Source organism: Ochotona curzoniae, unplaced genomic scaffold, assembly GCF_017591425.1.
Source record: "Ochotona curzoniae isolate NIBS_2020 unplaced genomic scaffold, NIBS_Ocur_1.0 scaffold_2476, whole genome shotgun sequence".
NCBI classification, from domain to species: Eukaryota; Metazoa; Chordata; class Mammalia; order Lagomorpha; family Ochotonidae; genus Ochotona; species Ochotona curzoniae.
The window spans coordinates 23,913,471-23,937,373 of NW_024467095.1; the positions used below are offsets into that span (position 1 = coordinate 23,913,471).

The following is a 23,903-nucleotide window of genomic DNA, read 5'->3' on the forward strand; positions in this document are numbered from 1 at the left end:
GAGCTGCTTTCCCAGGCCACAAGCAGGGAGCTGGATCAGAACTAGAGCAGCCAGGAAACCAACTAGCTTCCACATGGGATGCCAGCACCAACAGGTGGAGGACCAGTGTGGCACATGACAGCACTGGCGCCTAAATCTCCAGCCTTGTGTTACAAGATCACTCTGGGTTGCCAGATGTTTCTAGCTCATGGTAAGCTGTAGATATGAATATGGAAGTCCAGGAAAATTGTCTCGCTTATCTTTTGGTTTATCTTTATCAGAACTGGGAAAGTTTTCTTGTCTGTTTTTTTTTTTTTCCAAGAAAATGTCTAAAGAATAACGGTTATTAAGCCAGTGTTTCTTGATGATGTTTTCCAGAGGGCTTTGAAACTGGCATGTCTATATCCACATTTTTTTCAGATTGCACTCTATGAGAAAAACTGATATATTTGAATTCCTTATAGTGTTGCTCTTTATAAATATAAACTGGTATACATTTTATATGCAGTTAACTGAAAATGATGTAATATTACTTCTCTTTGTAATTATTATTACCTGTATAAAATGTATTTAACTAAGTACCTGGATTTAAATATAACTTCTAAATCCAAACGATTAGAAATTGGCTTCTGATTGATATTTTGAGTGGAATGGCTGATTTCTCATTAAGAGACTATTGATGATAAAGAAGAAATACTTGTACTAATTCCAAATTAAAGTTGAGGACCGTCATTTTCAACTAGTTTGGGTTGGCAGGACCAGGAATGGGGTGGGCAAAAGGAAAAGATGAATATCAAATAACTGGGCCTTAATCTTCTCTATTAGTCGAATTTATTATTGTTTTTGCGAAGCAATTGCTAAACAAAGCTATTGCTTTTGGAAGTAACTGCTGACTGATTCTGAGTTTAGTTTACCTATAAGGGAGTCTTACCACAACAAGCAACATTAAATCATGACTTAGAGCCCTTTTCCATATATTTCTAGCAGTGATTAAATATTGGTGTGAAAATAATCTAGCAATAGTGAAGCTGGTAACGTTTTATGTTCTAAAGTTGTTTGCTGCCGAGCTTTTACATGCTCATTGTTCTTCGGTAATACTGCTTTTTTTTATTTTTAGAGTACTTAGTTTCATGAATGTGTTAACAGGAAATCATGCTATGAATGTGGATATATTTCATGATCAGATTTGCTTAGAATATTAGTATAAATTGCATGATGTCTGGGGTTGGATTCTTCTTAAATTTTAGACTATTCACAGTTAAAAGGATTTGTATGTGTCTTCGTATTCTTATGAATATTTTTATCTTCTGTTGTAAACTATGCATCTTCTCCAGTTCTTCCCAGCCACATCCCAGTATCTTTTAAGTATGATTAAATCAATGACTTTCAACAATTTCAATATTTTCTTATGAACTGAGTTAGCAAGTTTGACTTTTAAGGCACACAGAGGACATTATAGCAAATTTATAAAGTTCAACTCTATTTATTGGCATATTTAACAAGAATAAAACAAAAATTCCTCTGAACTTTTAGGCTCAAGCAGGAAGGCTGGTTAACATATGCTGAGACATAAAGGCTTTGTTCAGGGAATTGCGGGTAGGCAGTTTCTGACAGATTCTTCACTTCAGATGCTTAAAACTTGCTGTCTAACCATTATTAGCATCTCAGCAGGGGTACCATAAGGTTGCCAGGGGAACATTAGGTAAAACCGGTTCTTGAATATACCCTGATTCTTATGCTTGCTTGGCTCATAGTCCTTTCAAATGGACTGGATTGCCATCTGTGGTTTCTGAAGCCTGTTAGGTTTGAGTTTGTTCAGCATCCCCATTACAAAGGCAGAGCCTTTATCCTTTAGATCAAGAACTTCCTTGGGAGGCACACCTGGCCCAGGCCATGCTGGCCTTTCTCCAGGGCCTTGGGACTGTCCCCGTTCCCTCCCTCATCTGGCTCAGGGGACTAAAACTCCTTTGCACTTCTCCACCCTTTGGTGGTGGCTATTTCTCCCTTTGAATGGAACTGGATATAAACAATTCTTTCACAGTTTACTTTCCATCTCTGTGCGATCTCCTGGAGCTCAAGGTCCGTTCTCATTTATCCATGTATCCCTTGTGAATTGCAGATATCTGTCCGCTTTTCTTACAACTCTAGCAGCAAGGAGCTGGACCTTCATGATGCTTGCTATGGAAATGACGTCTGTGATCAGAATGATTCCTAAGTTTGTGAAATACGAGTTGGCACTTGTTATAGGGTGCAAGTGAGATCACACCAGACATGTTTAAGCAGTCTTTATTAACCAAGCTTGGTGATAATAGAACACACTAGAAATAGCAAATCACAAGTCCATATGGCAATCCAACCAATCATAATCCAACCAAACATAATCCCAAAAGGAACAAATAATCATTACCCTTAAGTCCATCTGTTAAGCTGAAGACCTATGTCCCAGCTTCCCCAACAACGTAAGCTATCCTAAGAGACATGCAATAAATAACCTGGACACACTTACAAAGCTGCAGAAGTTCACCTTTCCCTGGCCTCGCTGCCCACATTCCATCACTGCTAGGCCTCACCTCTCCTGGAACTCCTGACAGCACACAAACCAGAAACAACACTGCTATATCCATTGCCCCATCCAAGCAGTACACAGGGACCACGCTCAGGGGAATACCTGTCCTGGGTCAGCCAAGAGTTGAGGTGCCAGAGCAGTAGAAGCACCTGACCAGAAAGAGAGCCAGCCCCCGCTTCACAGGCCCTTTAAAGGGGCTTGTGAGGGGCTTGTGACCCAATACCGTAACCTCTCAGATGATAGGTAAGTCACAGGTGAGCAGAAGCAAATACCTAGGTGGCTGGGCGGGGTGGGGCGGGGCGTGGCTTAGGATGGAATTAACATTCCATTGCTGGTAGAACCCACCTTTAGGACAGAGGGTGGGGGACACAGCCACATTTCATTTGCCCACTGTCGATGGGTGCTGGCTATCACTGGCTGCACCCCATAACATTCCCCACTTCTCCTCCAACACCTGAGTCAGATCGTTGACTCAGTCATGCGTAACAGCACTGAAAGTCTTTGCTTCACCCATAAAACTGTTTTTAAAAGTGAATTGGCTTCCAACCAGGGTAAAATGCATTTTAATATATATGAATAACCTTTGTGGCTTGTTCCATTTTCTCATAAAATTTTTAGGAGTAAAGTGAAATTTCTCTACTATTAAACAACTTTAAGGGCAAAATCAACACCATTCAAAATAATGAAAGATTTTTAAAGCAATGATAATGTGCTGCAAAATATTGTATTTGTGAATATGTGTGCTCATAAATCTGTACAAGTCTGCGGCATGCGCATCAGTAACAGTGCACTTCAGGTGATTCGAAGTGATACAGTATTGTTGTGCCGGATTTGGAGATCCCCAGAAAATCATGGAGTCTGAAGTCGGTGCTAACGCATAAAGGGCAGTTTATTCAGGCTAACCTAGGTCTCCCAGCCAGGCCCCCCCCCCCCCAGCCCTGCTGCAGGGCAAAAATGAGAGTGAGGTTCAACGGTACAGGGTTCTTATACATTTCAGGACAATTCCATATAATTATACAATCATGATCGGTCAGTTTTAACTGTTACCTTTCAACAAGAGCAAGTTGGCGGGCTTCTATTGGTGGGTTTGAAGCAAGCAACAGTCAAAAGGTACAAACTGATGGGCTATAGGGCAGTGGGTCTTATCTAACACCAGGGACCTCGTTCCTGAGGAGTGGTCTGCTTATGTGACCTGCCAGGTGTCCTGCCCCGGGTGGCACGTAGACTGTCAGGCCTGGAGTTCACACAGCCCCCAGCCAAGCAAGGCAGAAATCACAAAAGCAGAAAACACCTAGGTTCCTCACTATTGGTTTGTCAGCTGTAGCAGGTGTTCTACTCGGGTGGCTCATGTCGGTAGCAGTACATGAGTAATGTCTGTGCTGAGTAGGTCGTATATGTGAAATCTGTTTCTTCTCTGGATTTTTACTCGAAGATTAAAATTACTCTGCAGGGACTGGTGTGGTATGGCAGGGCTCCTTGCTATTGGTGGTGCCAGCTTCCTGTATCAGGTTACTGGTTTGAGTCTTGTCTGCTCTGTTTCGGAGTTATTTCCCTGCACTTAGGATCTCGCCTTCCACACAAGAAGCCTAAGTGGAGTTTCAGGCGTCCTGACTCTAACCTGCCTAGACACAGTTCCTCTGACTGCTTAGCGCTTCTCTCTCTCACACTCTCACTCCCTCACAGTGGCTTGCAAATGAATAAATGTCTACAAGAGGAAAGGGGGAAAATGACTTTAAAAAGCTTTCTCCAAAAATTCTTAATGTGCATCAGAAAGGCCTTTCACACAGCAGTTTAGATATCATTGGGGTGGTCAAGGCCCTTATCATTCCTGGTTGGAATTCTAGCCCCACTTTGGATACCAGCTTCCTGCTAATTACAGGTGGAAAACAGCAGGCAATGACTCAAGTATGCTGGTCCTTGCCACCCATGTGGGAGCAACAGAGTGACCTGGCTCAATCCCAGGTACTGGGGCGTATTGCAGGTGAATCCATGGGTGAGTCTATCTGAATAACTTTGTCTCTCTGACTCTCCTATTAAAAAAAAGAGAGAGAGAGAGAAAAGGATCAGAAGGCAGTAAATTGATGATGAGACCCTAAGGAAAATAATAACTGCTGTGTTTCTTTCCATGTTTATAATATGCCAAACTTTGTTATATGCTCGCATTTGTAAATCAACCCATTGTTGGGTTCCAGCAAGGGTTAAACCAGTCCTGGGGCCTGAAGGATGAATTGCTCCGAAGAAGCCTCTTTAAGCAGTGAATTGCACCCTAGCTTTATGACAGTGGGGAATGTTGCCTCTGTAGAGCCTGGCACAGTGGCCTAATGGCTAAAATCCTCGCCTTGCAAACACTGGGACCCCATATGGGTGCCAGTTTGTGTCCCTGCTGCTCCACTTCCCGTCCAGATCTCTGCTTGTAGCTTGGGAAAGCAGTAGAGAACCTCCAAAGGTCCTGGCACCCTACACTCATGTGGGAGACCCAGAGGAGTCTCCTGGCTCCTGGCTTCGGATCACTGGCTCACCATTGCAGCCACTTGGGAAGTGAACCAGCAGATAAAAGATCTTTCTCTTTGTCTCTTCTTCTCTTTGTAAATCTGCCTTATTAAAAAAAAAAAAAAAAGTACTCTTAAAAAATGCACTCTGTAGCTCAACTTCGGAGTCTGAGCCAGTGTCAGGCCTAATGCTGTGGAATTATGCCAGAGAAAGTCGGTTAGCAGAGCGTACCGATCAGATGGCCGCTGTCTTTGTTGTTGTTAAAGTGGCTCACCACTTGGTAGTGAAGGCTTAGAGACCATCTTTGGTCTGGAATATTGCCTGGTACTACAAACTTTTTTTCCTTTAATATTTTACATTGAATCGACCATTTGCTTCTTAAACATGGATGAAGGCACACGAGGTTGAGTGACTTCCCCAGGGTTATAAAGCAGGGAATGGTTGCAGTGGTGGGCACACAGGCAGCCTGCACCCAGCATCCAGGCCGTTTCTATACCGTGATCCAAAAAAATTCTCGAAATTAGCATCTGTTCCCCTGGGAAGGAAGTTGCAATTTTGGGTCTTCTTTTTCTGAGTGAATATGTAACTTTTCTATTTCTATTTAGTTCTAGGTAGGTGAGCAACAGTACTCGCCGACTAGCCTGCCCGCTACCTTGCCCTTCTGCACCCCACAGACACGGGGTTGTGAAGGAAGGTACGCTACCCTCACCCAGGAGCAGGGCTCTGGCGTACGGGCCTGCAGGGTCATTGTACAGTAGCAGCTTCTCCAGTAGCAATTTCTCTGGGGGTCCCAAAGAACGCCTTAGGTTTGATGACCCCCCAGGGAAGACCTACAATATTTAGATTATATTCATAATCATGACTGTTTGGTTTGCAGCAAGATAATACAGAGTAACAAAGGAAAATTTGCTTGAACCATGTCTGACGAAAACTCTGGATTTTTCCCAGTGAATTCGCACAGGATGTGCTCAGTCAAATGATGTCAAGCACGAGATGTCACAGGAAGTTCCTATGCTACCTGTATCCTGGCTTTACCTACTTGTACCCTGGTTTTACACCAGTGCCCTCTGCTTGGTGAATACTGAGAATCCGGGGGCCCAGAAGGACAGCAAGCAGGTGTTCTGCATGGAGTCACACTGTTGGTCTGAACAGTCCCAACACAGTGAGCCACTGTTACTGACAAAGAAGTGTCTATCAGTACAGGGAATTATCCACCATTTCAGTTCTTAGATGTCAGTCGAGAGCCAGGCTTGCAAGCAGACAACTTTAAGGATAAGAAGAGTGAATCATTTTGTGTGTGTGTGTGTGTGTGTGTGTGTGTGTGGAGGGGGGTTGTTGTTGTTTTTGTTTTAATTTAGGTGTATCATATCCCTCCTGAAATTCTCCCTCTGCCTTTAGGAAGATCCATCATTTTACATCCCATGCTTGGCACTTGACTTCCCTTAACAGAGGGGAATGATGTCTTGTTTGTGTGTTTGAGATGCAATCCCTTTTATTCAATACCAGGTTGAAAGAAAAAGTTATTTTATAAAATGTAGGTAAGGCAGGATAGATTATACTAGATTAAAATCTACATATCTAGGATACAATGGAGAATTGCTGCAAGGTTAAATTGTATTTTATTCGTTTATACACTGTGTGAAAAACAAGAAAGAAAATGCTAGATTTACGCTTGCTGAGTTTATTTGTATGATATTCTTGTTGAAGAAATTGTTGCTTGTGGTGTCATTTGAAGATTTTAAATACATTTTTTTTTTTGGTTTGAAAGGTATGAATGTTTGCAAATGGATGGTAAATAAAATTAAAGGAACAATATACCACAAAATGCTTTATATAATAAGGAAGAAATTGAGAATTGCTTGTTTCAAGGCTATATCTCTTCAAGTAAAAAATGATTTTCATATCTATATCAGGGAACATAGATCATTTTGATTCTAACTGACTTTCACAATTCCCCTTCACAGATTTGGCAGCAAGTTTGGGATAATTTCAGATCTTTACTTTCAACTGTCCAGAATATGTCCTTTCACTCTCTTGCCACTGTGCTCTTAATCTGACCGCAGTTTCTCATGAAAGGAATCTGGCTAATCCAAATTAATTAATAAGTATTGAACTGCGTTATTAAAAATCGAATACCTTCAATATCTGGAAGGTTCTTGAAAATACTCTCCCCCAGTATTTAAAGTAAGTATCTTGCACATGTGCGAAGGAATGGCAATGATAGGCTTAAGTAATGTGTACAGGACTTAAACTTTTAAAACCCAGGAGGACCTTTGCCCTTATTTATGGAAATAGGTCATGTTCTGTGATTGGGTAATAAGTTCTATTTCCTGTTTCCAAAGCTCCTTTTAAAGATGATCTTTGATGTCTCCTCCCTCCTTTCCCGAGCCACACTGACTGACACCTGCCTTCCCCTCTAAGGAGCGTCTCCTTCTTGCCCACTGTCCTCAGCCACAGCGCTCCCTCGGATGAACCACTTCTATTTCTCTCTCTCTTTTACTTTTCAAGACAAACTGTCTTACTGCTTCCTCTCTGTGGACATCATCTGTCTCCCTCCCTGAAATTTAAAAATGGGTAAATCCATGAAACCAAATTCCAGTTTTTAAAAAAACATCATGACAAGTTGTCTTGTCCTAACTCTGCACCCGGGTAAGCTGCTAATAGGAGTAAGAATTTTTATGACTTTCCTGGAAAGCATCGTGACAACATCCTTCAGAGATCTTAAAACATTCTAATTCCCCAAATTGCTTCACTCCTACAATTCAATTAAAAAAATAAATAAATAAACAATTATATAGAGAGTACTGATAATAATGATGTATTTCTAATGGAAAAAGAAAATATGTCCTAAATGTAATGAGTTCGGAGAGCAGAAGGAGGGGACGGGATGGTGGCAAGCCGGTGGCCACGGTCAGGTGGCTGTGAAGGCTCTGAGATGTCTACATGCTTGGCTGTGATCCCGGAAGCTCAGGATGAGGCAGAGGTTAGCTCTGCCTAGCAGCTGATTAAAGTATATTCTCATTTAAAACTGGAGAAAACCAATGAAAGATTCAACAGAAATGATAACTTCTGAATTTTGCCAAAACACTCCAAATTCAAGTAAACGGGGCTTAGCGGAGAGCATCCAGTTCATGCACACTCTTTCCAGGAGGGCAGCCTTAGGTAGATTCAAGAGCATAATTCATGCAGAATGCACTCCAGCGTTGTTTTAGAAGATTTACTTCTGTATAGGAGAGCCAAAGAGAGAGCGAGCTTCCATTTACTGCTGTAGTCCCCACTGTACCACACCAGCGAGGAGCAGACTGAACCCAGAAACCAGGGGTTCATCTGCTCTCCCAGGCGAGGGTCACGGTCCACTGCTTTTCCCAGGATCATTACCAGGGAGCTGGACTGGAAGCGAAGGAGCCATCAACAATCCAGCCTTTTCGTGGAATAATGTCATAAGCAGCACCTTTACACTCTCTGCCACAATGCCAGCTGCTCAAATGTTGGCTCTTGTCAGTATTATTAGGAAAGTTCAGTTGATCACAGCTTAATCTTAGTTATGTTTTTTAGAAGATTTGTATTTATTTTACTGGAAAGACAGATATGCAGAGAGGAGGAGAGACAGAGAGGAAGATCCTCCATCTGATGATTCACTCCCCAAGTGGCCTCAAAGTCTGGAGCCGAGTCGATCTGAAGCCAGGTACCCAGAGCCTCTTCTGCATCTCCCACGCTGGTGCAGGGTCCCAAGTTTTGGACTATTCTTCACTGCTTTCCCAGGCCACAAGCAGGGAGGAAGATGGGAAGTAGGGCAGCCGGGATTAGAACCAGCACCCATATGGGATCCCGGTGCGTGCAAGGTGAGAACTTCAGACACTAGGTTACTGCACTTGGCCCAATATTAGATACTTTTATTGGAAAGGCGGATATACAGAGAGGAGAGACAGAGAGGAAGATCTTCCGTCCGATGATTCACTCCCCAAGTGAGCGCAACAGCCGATGCTATGCCAATCTGAAGCCAGGAGCCTCTTCCGGGTCTCCCACGCGGGTGCAGGGTCCCAAAGCTTTGGGCCGTCCTCGACTGCTTTCCCGGGCCACAGGCAGGGAGCTGGAAGGGAAGCGGGGCTGCTGGGATAGAACCGGCGCCCATATGGGATCCCGGGCGTGCAAGGCGAGGACCTTAACCACTTGCGCCACTGCGCCGGGCCGGATACTTTTAAATTGTGTGATTTTTTTTTCCCAGAGAACATGCCATTGTTTCATTGGAAAATATTTATGCAAAACAGTTGGGATGTTAGTAACTATTTATGCATTTATTGTATTTAACTGTGCTATGTGAAAGGTTATATGCAAGTCTTTGGAAATAAATGTGCCTAATTGGTATACACAGTCCCAAAGAGAGAGAAGCATGCCTTGATCTGTAAGTTTTAAGCTCACTCTGTAAATTTAAATTAGATGACTTGGAGTCTCATAAAATCTTTGCAGGATAATTCGCAGTGGTGACTTTTGCCCTGAGTAGATGGATGAGCGCTAAATGACTTGACTAAAATGAATCAGCTAATGGCAAGTTTGGGAATACTTCTACCAAATTTAATTGCTTCTTGTTTTATGATGCCAAATCTTTGTGGATGAAGTACATGAAATAACAATTAATATGTTTAAGATCTGTTTCCTTTCCTACTAAGGGATTTTAGAGGCGTCAGCATGATATAACCTGATAGGGTTTATGTGTGCCAAATGCAGAAACTCATTTACCTATATTAGTTAAAATATTGGCAGATGGTAAATGAAATAAGTGAGAATGATAGTTTTATAGCTTCTGAGTTGATCTTTTCAAATGGGATTGATTATTAACAGTCATTGCCTTGTAATTTATTCTCGCTGTCAGTAAATTAAAGAATTATTTACTAAAAACCCACACCAAGGTTCTTTGGAGGATACTAACAATATTTTCATGACTCTAGTGAACTGGAATGATGCGCTCTCTACCAACGTATGCGGAGTAACTCCATATCCTGTGCAGGCTCCGAGACGGAATTGGCCTTTGTATTCATGACTTTGTTGGCTCCTAAATGCTGCTCAGCAGTTCCGCTTTGCATACTTGCTCCATTATAGTGGGAGCTGTGAGTTCAATTATACATTTAATAGGTCTAAAAGAGTTACAGATGACCCCATACAGCTTTCCTATGCTTCTGCATTCCATAAATCTCTGTAATTGCTACGGTTGGGCTAGGTTCAAGGGAGGAGCCAGAAAGTCAGTCCAGGTGATAGCTACCCAACTGCTTGAACCACCATGTGCTGCTTGAACCACCATGTGCTGCTTCCTGCTGCGTTAGCAGGACAGTGGACGCAGCGGTGGAGCTGGGACTCAAACCTCTTAGTGTGACACGCGCGTATCTTAATACCCACACTGCTGGTTTTGCGAGTAGCTGTGTATGGATTTCACAATTACTTTGCACCACAGAGAACCTAGTTTTAATTTCATTGTCAAGCTTTTGAAAATGTCCTGTGTGTTCCCAGTTTGGAATCACATACTGACATTTCCATCTGTGAAGTAGCATTTACAGTAACAACAGTGTATATCAGAGGGGCTGGGTATACTGTCTAGGCTTGACTCAGTGTTCTCTGTGAGTTTCAAACAATGCTGAAATTACTTACCAATGCATTTGTAGGAACATATCCCAGCATTAAGTAGCACATGATTAAAGGTGTGTGTGTGTGTGTGTGTGTGTGCATGCACACGTGTATACAAAATCTGTGCAAATGTAGTCTTTACTGCATTTGATTTAAAGCTTTGTGTAATCTTTATTCCCTCGAAGTTTTTAGGAATCAAACAGTAAGGTGTGAGAACACTCTCTAAGGTGTTAATGTTCTATGTTTTAAGAAAATGTTACATTATAAACTACTTTGTAGGCTCAACTGACTGACATAATGAGGAAGAGTTATGATAATAACAGTTGATCAGCACAAATTCGTTACCTAACATGATGATGCATATTTCAAGCCATCATGTGTTCAGGGACCATTGTCTTCTGATTCTGCACTTCCATAGTTTTTCCGTTGTTTGTCTCCCCTGGCCTCCCAATGTATGTTTTCTTTAAATTCTTAGATTTTAAATTGCTGGATACTGACCTGGGCATGGCAGATTGAAACAAATGTTAACTCACCCCGAAGTAACTTTCAGGTCTAAATGCAAGCAAAGCGTTAAATAAGGAAGTCACTCACTAGATAGCTTTTGCCAAAATCCTACCATGTAAATGAATACTTTTCTTCATCTGTGGTAAGGCTGTGAGCAAGGACTCTTACTACTGTGAGGATGAAAAGCAACTGGCGATAACAAAAGGAAAGGTTATCGATCGTTCCATGAGACTTACAAGGACAGAGGTGTATTCAGCTTCCAGAGGTTTTTGATTGGGTTTCTGAATCAGTGCCCACTGCCCGGGTCCTTGGGTTTCCTATGCTTTTGTTCAGAGTCACCTTCACCTGCAGGTACCACCTTGTGGGGTGGCCTTCTCAACACATCTTCCTGCAAAAAGGCAGACAACTCTTTCTGATGGTTCATGCATGGGTTCCTGTGATCTCTTTGACCTGAACTGCAATATATGCTTCCTTCGAAACCATTTGCAGTGGGCAAGAGTATGAATTATGGTGGCTGTCTCATGGCAGTCCTGTTACTTCCGAAACTGGATATCAGATAGAATGTCTGAGAAAGAGAGAGTTAAATGACAAATTAGGTACTGCTATCTAATATATAGAAAGAGTTCCTACTGTAGAAGCAGGGTCATTTTTTTCACACTACTTTTTCTGGTAAGGTGTTCATCATAAGAACTTGAAGAAAATGGAAAAAATAAAAGGCCATATCTTCATATAACTGCAACAAATTATCCAATTCTGGTTTCCACTTTACTCGGGATTCTTTTTGAGCAAATGCTTTTGATGTATGAATGGCTTGCAGCTGACTTTATAGGGTGAGAAGTGATACTGAGCAATTTTAGTAGTCTTCTTTTAAGGTACAAAGGAATGAGAATTTCCTGCCATATTGTATGATAGACATATCTAACCTATTTGATTTTAGACATGAACTATTTTATTGTGTTGATTGGCATTAGCCAATCACAAGAATGTTAATCTAAAAACGCACCTTTTCCTTTGTTTGAATTAGGAAAATTTTTGATTTATAAGCCAACCAAAAGACTGAGTTGCCAGTTGGGTTGGTAAAAAACTCAACTATTTATGTCTCCAGGTGCTTAGGCATATCAAAATTCATGATCAATACAAATTGCATAATTTTAGGATAGAACAAGATACATCATTGTTATTTTTTCAAAGCCCTTTTTCCTGTGAGTTACATTATGTAAAAGATCCATTGCATTTCAAACATCAAATTACTAGATAGTCATCTATTTTATTCATTCACCAAATATTTACTTAGGGTCTATTGTGTGCTGTTTAAATACATGAGATAAAACAGTACAGAAAGCTGAACCCTAGAATATACGCTATAGTGTAGATGGACAATTAGTTTTACATATGGCAGATAGTGATATGTCCTATAAAAAAGCTCTTTAGAATGCCAGACTCAGTTGTGGTTGAAGGAAAGAGAACACTCATGCTGTCCTAGACAAGGAGAGTTCATAAAAGTTCACCGAAACCACACTAAAAAATAATCCAGCGCCTGCTTGGCCCATCAGCCAAGATCCTGTATCTAAGAGAACTCTGTCCTGGTGTAAAAGGCTTGAAATGCATGTATAATTTTCCAAAAAACACACATTTCCAGTGCCATTACTATGATATATAGAGCGAAGCTACTGCCTGTGGAGCCAGCAATCCATATGAGACCTGGTTCCTGTCTTTCCTGGCTGCTCCACTTCCAGCCCAACTTTCTGCTACAGATCTGGAAACGGCCAGAAAAGATGACCTGGTTTCTTGGATGGCTACCCCCTGTATGAAACTTGAATGAAGTTCTAGTTTGTGGCTTCAGCTTGGTCCAGTGCTAGCCACTGCAGCCAGTGGGAACCACTGGATGCAAGATCTCTTTCTGTCTCTTTCTCTTTCTCTGTAACTGTGATCTTCAGAGTAAATAATGGTCACATCTTTAAAAATACGAATATTTTTAGGAAATTCTTGAAGACTGATCTGTTAGAATGATCAGAATGTGCCTCATTAAGAATATACACTTTTAGACTCAATGACAGAATGGAAGACTTGGAAAAATGTGTGTGCCCATGTGTCTTTTCAGTTTAATAGCATTTATTGGATATGAATGGTAGAGTTTCAACATTGTATTTATGGAAGACTCGTGATGGGACATACTACATAATGAAGAAAAGTTGAAAGTTATTTGGTTAATTCGGATTTTAGAAACAACACTATAGAAAAAAAATTGAAAGTTTCTTGGATAGAAATTGCTGAATCAATTCATAAAAGCTAAAAAGTCAGTATAGTCTATTGATGTTTTATAGCACAATTGGCAGTGCTGCTGGCACTGTATCTGGTATTTAGAGCAAGGAGGAGCATAATTCAGGGCAGAATATGTTTGTCTGACTGAATTTGTATAAAAGTACATAGAACACGTGTATTACAAGGTATGCTTAGTGTACTTTCCCCTCGTGTTGTGGTGGTGGAAGGGGCGCTGTTCAGGTTGCTAATAAACATGCGGATTTCCCCCGGCAACCTCCTGGCATTGCTTGGAGCAAAGGTCTGTTTCATCATTGACTGATGCAATTTCCCATATCCCTCATTAGCTTTTGTTTTTATAATTTATTGGTTCATTAATGGAACAAATTCTAAGAAACTGATGTTTGCCCTCAGTGATTATTATCATTGGTTACGTTTTGCTGTTATTTAATACCTTCCATCTCACAGTGGAGATTCGGTGTAGCAATTGAATCACCTTTGGGGATTTCTACATTTCATATTAATGCGCTAGGGTTCACCTCACTGCTCTACTTCTGACTCAGATCTCTGCAAATATAGCACTATTGGAGGGAACAAGTCTGGCTAAAATAATTATGTCTCTGTCACCAGATAATCAGGTCCTGACTTCAGCCTCCTCCATTTCCATAGTATACCAGTCGTTGCAGTATCTCCATCTCTTTTCTGTCTCTTTCCCTTTGTCTTTCTATAAATATACCAAAATAAAATAATGCTGCATCACATACCATCTCTATTATTTTATGTGAATGAACTAATAAAGTTGGTGAAATAGATAAAATTATCATTTTGCCATTTTTTTTGAAACCTTGCCACTTACAGGATACTATGAAAGTAGTTTGATAATGCTTCCATATATGACTGCTTCTCAGGTAGCAGTTTTGTAAACAACTGCTTTATTAGTGAAACTAGAACCAGGGAGATTTGAATTCAGAAAATGCACAAATATCCACGCATCCATGTTCTTTGCAATCTTGTCATAAACCATCTTGAGTAATTTATTTTCCCAAAGTAGACAACACACTCATACTTGAAGTGATTTATAATACTTACATTGTGGCGTTTTCTTAGTATAACTTCTTGCTGTATGGAATGTTAATTATTAAGTATGTGCTTGCTTGCGTTCGCTAGTTTAACTTGATTGAGAATTCTCATGTTGAATACAGTATTCCACTCTCATACATTGTTCATACTCTGTGGTTTCAGATATGTGTGCTTAATAATCTGGTCTAAGAAATATTAGATGGAAAATCACAGAAAGAAACAGGTTACAGTTTTCGGTTGCACGTCAGCCTCAAAGGCAAGAATAATTGTCCAGCTACTGCTCTCTCTCCTCCCTGGGTTATGAAGCATCCCTTTCCCCAGCATGGTTTTGGTTTGCACACTTCCTGACTGGTTAGTCACTTTACAACTGCGTGGATTCTCCTGTCTACGGCTGTGAAACAGTAGTTCTTGTATTTGAGTGTCTCCGTGAAGTAGCCTGATGGCACTTTGTTCGATTTGCATCCTGGATTTCAATAGGAAGAGTTCAAGTGCATTAAGATGATTGAAGAGAAACAGCATTTGCATAAGAACAGGACCAGACAGCGTACAGAGGCGCATCCAAAGATTCATGGAAAAATGCACATAACAGCCAGAAAACCTTGCAAATGGATTTCAAAAATTTTGTGCCCCAATACATTTCTGTTTATTGCATTTTTCTATGCTTTATATAGTGTTCACCACTGTCACTGGTTTTGGGCGACCACTTTGAAACTTGCAGCGTAGCCCCTGTGTATTAGGGAAGACTGTGGTACTGATATTCAAACACGTTAGGGAGCTAAGGGTGCTCTGGTACCGGCCCTTGTTCTTGGGGTTTTAGTGACATCCTTCGGTGTGTGTGCAGGTGGGAACACAGCCTTAACTCTTCTGTAAGAGCGAAGCTGAGGGCAAGAGAGCGTTTGCATGTTCTTTTATACAAATATGGATCCTAAAGTGATTTTAAAATCAAGATTAGAGGAAAAATATAAGAAAATAATATGTTACATGAGTTTTTTTTTTTAAAGGAGATATAACCTATTTTCTGTATGATTTCATTAGGGTACAATTGTAGGTAGGCATAACATGTTAAAGGAAAAGTATCTAAATTTGATAGAATAATTTTCTAGAACTTCCTATCATTTTAAAATATGTAGTAGGCTGATTTTAAATCGCATATAAGTGCAAGTTTGTACTGGTTTAAGTGGGAAGGCTGGAGAAGGGACTCATTTTGAAACTCCACCAAATGGTTAAATATTCAGTATACTTCTGGACATATTTGGAAAAAGTGATTAAGAAAAAAATTGAAGGGCATCCCCTTTGTGTTTTTTTTTAAATTTTTAATTTCTTTTTTTTAAATTTTTTTTTGAATCTTGAATTATGTGGTACAGTTTAGTATAGGCTGGGATTACCCGCCCCAAACTCCCACACTCCCCGTCAGATTTTTCCCATTTTGTTACAATGGTGTAGTCCTTCAAAGGAATCATAATTCTACCAGTCTCTTATTTAAGTGTACCCTCACATTGTTGGTACAATGTCAGACAGTCCAGCATCCCGTTGTCCACACATGTCCAAGAGTTTCATTGAGAAGCCATCTGTGGTCTGGAAGCAGGGATGCATCTTCCATTAAGGGCATCCCATTTCCAAAGAGGAAAGTCAAAAGATCCATGTTTGTAAATTAGATGAGCTTATAAATGGAAAGAACTAAACATTTCATCAGAAACTAATTCATTAGAGCTGTGAAACTAATTCAGTAAGGTTGCAAAATAGAAACTCTATGTACAAAAAAAGTAACATTTTTATACACCAATAGTGATATTAGTGAAAGTGAAATTAAGAAAGAACACTATTGACAAAACTATCAAAAATGTAAACTGTTTCACTTAAATAAGTGAAAACTCTCTATAAGGAAAATTGTAATGTATAGATTAAAAAATCCAAAAGGACACAGAAAGTGGGAAGTTATTCCACATTCCTGGATGGGAAGAATTCATATGGCTAAATGTCTCTGCTTTAAACAATCTATAGTTTCAATGGCATTCTTTACAGAATCAGGAAAAATAGTCCTGGGACCAGCACTGTGTGTTGAAGAGTTTTCCCTACATATCCTTTTAGCACTTTCATAGTTTCATCTTATTTATGTCTTTTTATTTAAGTATTATTTTATTTTGATAATCTTTACATAGTTGATTAGGGCACAAAGGGTCAAGGGCTACCGGAAGGTGGTTAAGACCATTGTTTCCACATTCTCTCTCTTTTTTTCTTTTCTTTTATTTATGTCATTTATTTGCAGAATTACTTATTTGAAAGGCAGAGAGAGAGGGGTGAGCTTCCATCCGATTCTTCAATGTCTAAAGTGGTTGGGCCTGTGCCAGGCTGAAGCCAGGAGCCCAGAGTTTCTGCCAGTTTTCCTACATGGATGCAGAGGCACAAAACTTGGTCCATCCTCCATTTCTTTCCCATGCGTGTTAGCATGGCACTGGATCCTAAGTGGAGTAACGAGGACTCAAACTAGAGACTGCCCTTGGATGCTTGCACTTCCATCTGTTTAGTTTTGCTTTTCTTCTTGTGCTATGGGGGTCGTCTGCAAGCAGTCATCACCCACTAATGCCTAGTAGTGTTTTTCCTACAGTTTTTGGCAGTAGCTTCGTAGTCTCAAATCTATCTTGAGTTGACTTTTGTATATAGTATATGGTGTGAGTCTATTTTCATTTTTCTACATATACATATGCCTATATATATATGTTTCATTCTCAAGCACATGCACAAGTATATATATATGCATATAATTTTAAATGCTTAGTATTTATGATACTCATGTGTTTATTTTCTGTTGGACAAATGTAATGGTATCCAATGGATTCCTACTTCTGTGCACCACAGTCTTCAATTAAGCAGTGCCTTCACAGGAAGCCTCTTCATTCAACACCTGTGATCAGTTTGCAGTTTTCTGCATAGCGTCCTTTGGTTTTGACTTAGGGGATGAAGGCTAGTTGATAAGAGACTGTAATCAATTTCAACACATTGGAAAATACTTAATTAGAAATTATTTCTGTATTTCAAGAGAGAGCTCTGTTACATTGGTTTGTTTCTCAAATGCTGGCAGTGACCAGGTTGGGCACAAGACTAGAACAAGGAACCTGGAACTCAGAGTATCCCATGCAGATGGTAGGAACCCAAATGCTTGCAGTGTCATCTGCTTCCTCTTAAAGAACACATTAACAGCAGCAGCAGCACACTGGTGTCAGGGGCAGAGCCAGGACCGGAAGCAGGCCCTTGAGTATGGGATGCAGGCATTCTAAGCCGCTTCTTCACTGCCAGACTAAACAGCTGCCCTATTGTATGCAGTTCTTTTTCCTTTTCCATGTGTGTGTGTGCGCACGCCTGTGCGTGTTTTAGAAGGGATGAAGGGAGCATTGTGGGTTTTGATCTTCAAGAGGTTCTTTTTGGGTTATAAAAAAATCAGACTAATCTTCATATTGACACATTCTGAAATTTATGACATCAATTCAAATCTCTACTTCTGTTGTTAAGCAGGATTAATATTATTTAATATTAAAAATAACTCAGCTTTTAAAAGTAGTGTGTTTAAAAATAAACTCATTAGGATATCATTCAATAGCTATATGTGTAATGACAAAATCTCTGTGAGATAGATGTTTAGTAAGACAATGGAGCCATCTCCTGGCACAGAAAATAATGCTGTGTGTTTGTAAATAACATTTCAGTCAGAAGAGAAAAATCAAAGATAACAGTAGTTCAAGCAAAAGGTTTCACTCAAACGTTGGCACTTTAAGATTGTTATAGGAGCTCTGGCTGTGCACCTGAGTCTATCTTCTTGCTAACATCCACCCTGGGAGGCAACATGTCATGGTTCAAATGGTTGAATCCCAGCCACAGAGAAGTGACTGAGAGTGGATTAATAGCTCCTGGCTTTGGCTTGGTCCCGGTCTGTCTATTACAGGATAGAAGAATCGTGTATCTCTTACCTTTAAAAAAAAAAATGCAGAAAAGAAAAAAGTGTCTGCAGCTGATCCTTTAAGAAGATGTGTTACTTGATTTCCCGTTGCTGTAATAAAACACGTGAGGCTGGGAACCTTATAAAGGAAATGGATTTATCTAGCTCACATATGTGAAGGATTGCAAGCTGGGACGGGCATCTATGTGGCTCTGGCAAGGAATGCTAGGAAAGGGAACTGGCCACACGCGAAAGGGACCCAGTGCAGGGAGTGAGCTTGCTCTATCTACTCTCCCAATTGCCTTACACTATGCTGTGTCCTGTTGCTTGAAGATTCCAGCACCTCCCAGTACTGCTTCAGCAGACGCCAAGCTCCTAGCATCCTGCTGTGGGCCACGCCATGTCAGCATCACCACAGGAAACTTCTGTATATGTTCAAGTAAAACTATTTATACTTCTTTAAATAAGCTAACATTATAAAGCTGTTTCCTAGAAAGTCCAAGATAAGCTTATACTTATTTTGCAAATGCTGTGAGTCTGGGACTTGAAGTTTGCTGTTTACTAAGTGTGAGGGATGTTTCTAAAGAATCACTCAAAAAAGTGGACTTTTCTTAGTGTCCTAGTAACTTGAACAACAGGAAATTCAGTTTTGTTGTAACAAATAATTATTGTTAACATGGTAGAGTAGGTAAACATAGCTTGATGTATGTCATAGTATTTCTGTTTTATTCCATGAGCATAGAATCTCGGCAGTTGCTCATCTTCAGCTTTCTACTTCTTTTTTTTTTTTAAAGATTTATTTTATTTTATTTTTATTGTAAAGGTGGAGAGACAGAGAGGAAGATCTTCCATCCGATGATTCACTCCCCAAGTGGCGATCCGAAGCCAGGAGACTCTTCCGGGTCTCCCACGCGGGTGCAGGGTCCCAAAGCCTTGGGCCGTCCTCGACTGCTGTCCTGGGCCACAGGCAGGGAGCTGGAAGGGAAGCGGGGCTGCCGGGGATAGAACCGGCGCCCATATGGGATCCCGGGCGTGCAAGGCGAGGACCTTAACCACTGCGCCACCGCGCCGGGCCCTCTACTTCTTTTTTAAAAAGGCTTATTTATTTTTATTTGAAGGGCAGATTTAGGGAAGGTCTACTATTCACTGATTCATGTCCCCAGTGTCCGGAGATGAGCTGATCCAAAGCCAGGAGCCAGGAACTTCTTTTGGGTTTCCTGTGTGGGTACAGGGTCCCAAGGACTTGGTTCATCCTCTGTCCTCTGTTGCTCTCCCAGGTCATAGACAGAGAGCTGGCTCTGAAGTGGGGCCACTGGGACATGAATCAGTGCCCATGTGGGATGCCAGCACCCTAGGGTGCAGGATCGGCTTCCTGTGCAACTCTATCAGCCCCATAGATTTCTACTCCTTACATGTCATAATATGTTGTTATAAGAGCCAGGTAACATGAAAAGCTGTAGTTGGCTGTTAATTAACTCGTGGAGCTCATAACATCGTGGTTAATTAACTTATTTTTATTGATTTGAAAGAAAGAGCAACATGGAGCGATAGCTGTTTTCCATCTACTGATTTATTCCCCATATGGCTAAATCCACCTGGTCTGGACCAGGTGAAAGTCAGGAACCACACACTCCCTCTGGGTCTCCCACATGAGTTCCAGAGACTCAAGCAGTTCAGCCATCATCTGTTTCATCCTGGGGTTCACATGAGTAGGAAGCTGGATGAGGTGGGGCCCTAAGTTAGACACTGGGATAAGGAGTGTGAACATCACAAGTAGTGGTTAACTTGCTGCATCTCAGTGCCTGTCTTTAAGTAATTCATACACACACACACACGTCTCTGTTAGTAGATGTATATCATACACGGGATAGTTTATATATATAAACTCACATGTGTAATACTAAGTAGTTGTATACAGTATATAGTATACATCTTTATATATGTTATTGCCTATCTATGATGCATACTATACATACATGAACAAAGTAGTTTACTTTGTGGCTGGCAGTATGACAGAGTGGGTTAGGTCAGCAGCTGCAATGCAAGAAACACATGTGGATGCTGGTATCCAGCTTCCTGCTCGTGTGCCCAGAGAGTAAGGGAAGATGGCCCAGGTTCTTAGATCCCTGTGCCCACACGCCAGACCCGGAAGATGCTCCAAGCTCCTGGCCTCAGCCCAACACAGCCATTGAGGAAGTGAGTCAGAAGATGGATGAGATTTTTCTCCCCGCTCCTCCCTGCTATTCCCTCTCCTCTCCGTTCTTTCTTTCAAATAACTAAGAAAACATATTTAAAAATCACTCTTATGGAATCAACTCCATAAAAGTTACATGACATTTTGCTTGCAGATATCTAAGAAATCTCAGATGCCTCTTTTGTGGAAATTGAGAAATAGCATTTCAAGAAACAACATTCTTGCTGATTAATACCTGGCTGTCCAGTTAGCAGGTCAAGATCTCAGTTTTATTTTCTTTATCAACAAATGTTGCAGTGGTACTACGTAGAGTATCTCTTGGTTTTTGTGTAACTGCCATTTTTGTGGTGGCTTTATGTTGATTCTGTGAAGACAACTATGTAAACATCTAGTGTGTCATTATTTCTATTTATCTTTTAAATTTTATCTGCTCCCTATTGTTAGGATTTAAAGAACAAAACAGTTGTTTTACTATAGCTATCTATAGATACTGTCAGTGTGTATTTAAATGTTTTATTAAAAACTAATCATTTAAGATAAAGTGGGAAACAGAGAATGAACTCCACTCACTGGTTCACTCTCCCAGATGCCTGCAACAGCCTGGACTGTGTTGGGGTGAAGCCAGGAACTGGGGACTCAGTCCAAGTCTCACCTGTGGCTAGCAGGAACCCAATCACTACTGACATCTTTACCACCTGCCAGTGTCTGCCTTATCAGGAATCAGCAGGCAGAAAGAGAGCCAGGACGTGGAACCAGGTGTCTGTATGGGATGGAGGCAGAAAGAGAGCCAGGACGTGGAACCAGGTGTCTGTATGGGATGGAGACAGAAAGAGAGCCAGGACATGGAACCAGGTGTCTGTATGGGATGGAGGCAGAAAGAGAGCCAGGACATGGAACCAGGTGTCTGTATGGGATGGAGGCAGAAAGAGAGCCAGGACGTGGAACCAGGTGTCTGTATGGGATGGAGACAGAAAGAGAGCCAGGACGTGGAACCAGGTGTCTGTATGGGATGGAGACAGAAAGAGAGCCAGGACGTGGAACCAGGTGTCTGTATGGGATGGAGACAGAAAGAGAGCCAGGACGTGGAACCAGGTGTCTGTATGGGATGGAGGCAGAAAGAGAGCCAGGTCATGGAACCAGGTGTCTGTATGGGATGGAGGCAGAAAGAGAGCCAGGACGTGGAACCAGGTGTCTGTATGGGATGGAGGCAGGAAGAGAGCCAGGACATGGAACCAGGTGTCTGTATGGGATGGAGGCAAACCCACCAGCATCTTAACTGTCAGGCCAAAACCCTGCCTTGTACTCCTGTGCTTATTAAGCAATCCTTATGTAGCTTACCTGTGACAGACACTGGAAACATTAATGAAGGAAATATGATTCCTGCCCACAGGAAACTTTCAGTGCAATGATGTTCAGTTTGGAGGCAATGTAATCATTTTTGCCTGGTCATATTCATTTTTGCTATGGCATATGCTTTTATTTTTCAGGCATATTAGCCTGAAACATGGCTCTTTTTTTTTTTTTTCAATGTCCTTGCTTGATGATTAGAGTGAATTCCAACATTCTTGTTAGGGTCAGGAAAGTATATGTCCCTGATCTTGTAAAAATGACATATGCATCTTTTAGAGCGTAATGTATTTCTGAATTATGAGAAGCTAATTGTTTCATTGGCTCCTCCATTGCAGGACAGTCATAAATGAGCGAAGCTCAGGTTTAGCCTGACACATTTAAAGAGACCTTGAAGTAAAAAAGAGGAGCCTTTAAATCTACTGAGAATGGTTCTTAGAATAATTTAAGAGGCAGTCTAGGTGTTTTGTATCCTTGAAAACTCTTTGAATGGCAACTTTCTATACTAGATTATATTTAAATTTCCCTTACTCAGCTATCTGGCAGAATCCAGGAACTGTTCTATTCCTGAATTAAGAGGTCTCAGGCCCTATTGTTCTGCTTTTACGTACCTTTGTCTCAGAATGACATTGGCACAAAAGGTGTCATTTCAAAAATGTGGTTTCTTTAACTGCCTGTGTAAACTGCCAACAAGTTGGCACCCTTGTGGTTTTATATTTATAAACATACTGCAGGGTTTTTTTTTTTCTCGGTAGGCAATGAATAGGTTGTACAGAAGGCAGAAAATTTATAAATTCTCTGCATTACCTCCAAGAGATAATCCAAGAGACATACTTATGCCAGCATAAGTCTCCCTGTTGTTTTTGCACACAGGTGAAAAAGGATGCTGTGAAAGAATTTTATAGAAAAACCAACTCAGTTTTACTTAAAACATACAAAGATTGTCATGAGTTCAACATGAACAGTAAAAATCATTTTTCCATTCACATAAGCAAACAAGTTCTGCACGAAGAACATCAAAGTTTCTTAGAAATAGCGTCATCTTAATTTCTGGTAATTTCACTGTGAATTTAATTTGTCATACTTGTACCAAAGTTCTTGGGTTAATCTTGAATGTCATCCCATCACTGTTTTTAAAAGATCATTAATGTTGTATAATCTGTACTTTTCTTGGATAAAAGGATTGTCATAATCAGCCCATTATTGTAACGTTCTAACGGCATTCTTGAAACATCCCGTTATGTCAAATGGAAAAGATAATGGTAACGATGCCAGTGACAGGAGGACCGTGCAGGCCTATGGAGCGTGTGTGCTGGTGCCTCGTCTTAAGATTGACAGCTCTTGATCCCGTTCCGAGGCTGGAATCATTCCTCCTTCTTCCCTCTTCTTTTCCTTCTCTGTCTAGGGATGTGAACTGATCTCAACTCCTGATCAAGACCACACTGACTTCACCAAATGCCTTCAAGTGCTCCAGAGGAAGATTACCGAAAAAGACCTGCAGGTATGCCACGTCCTTCCCTGCTGTGGCTAGCAGTCTGCTTCCAGGGGTCTGAAGTTTCGTATTAAGGCTTTACTCATCTGAGATGACTTTGGCGCTACTTTTAAAAGTTTGTAAGCATTTTATTTGTATAGGATGGATGAATTTCATGATACACATTTCTCAGCAAAGGAATACATCCCATCTCACCATCTCTCCCCGCTCTGTTCTCACCCTCCCTCTTTTTTGTTAATGTTTTTTAAAAAAATATTTCTACAATGACATACAATCGCATGCGTACTCCTCCTTTGAGTAATGAATTGAACAAATAGCAGGTAGAAGAAGAAAAAAAAACCCTGTTTTTCAAGAGCATAGACTAAAACTGTAAACAGAGATCAAATCTCAAAATGTCAGCTTCACTTCACTCATACAGAAAACATGTTTCTGTTCTTTGTATTTT

At 40.9% G+C, this 23,903-nt stretch overlaps 1 protein-coding gene across 1 annotated transcript in view; it reads left to right on the forward strand.

Moving 5' to 3' along the window:
• TPK1 (thiamin pyrophosphokinase 1) overlaps window positions 1–23,903 on the forward strand; it is a 331,654-nt gene that overhangs the window by 151,693 nt on the left and 156,058 nt on the right. The window contains exon 5 of the mRNA XM_041002510.1: window positions 23,372–23,467. Coding sequence (XP_040858444.1) covers window positions 23,372–23,467 — 96 coding nt within the window. The remainder of the gene's footprint in view (window positions 1–23,371; window positions 23,468–23,903) is intronic.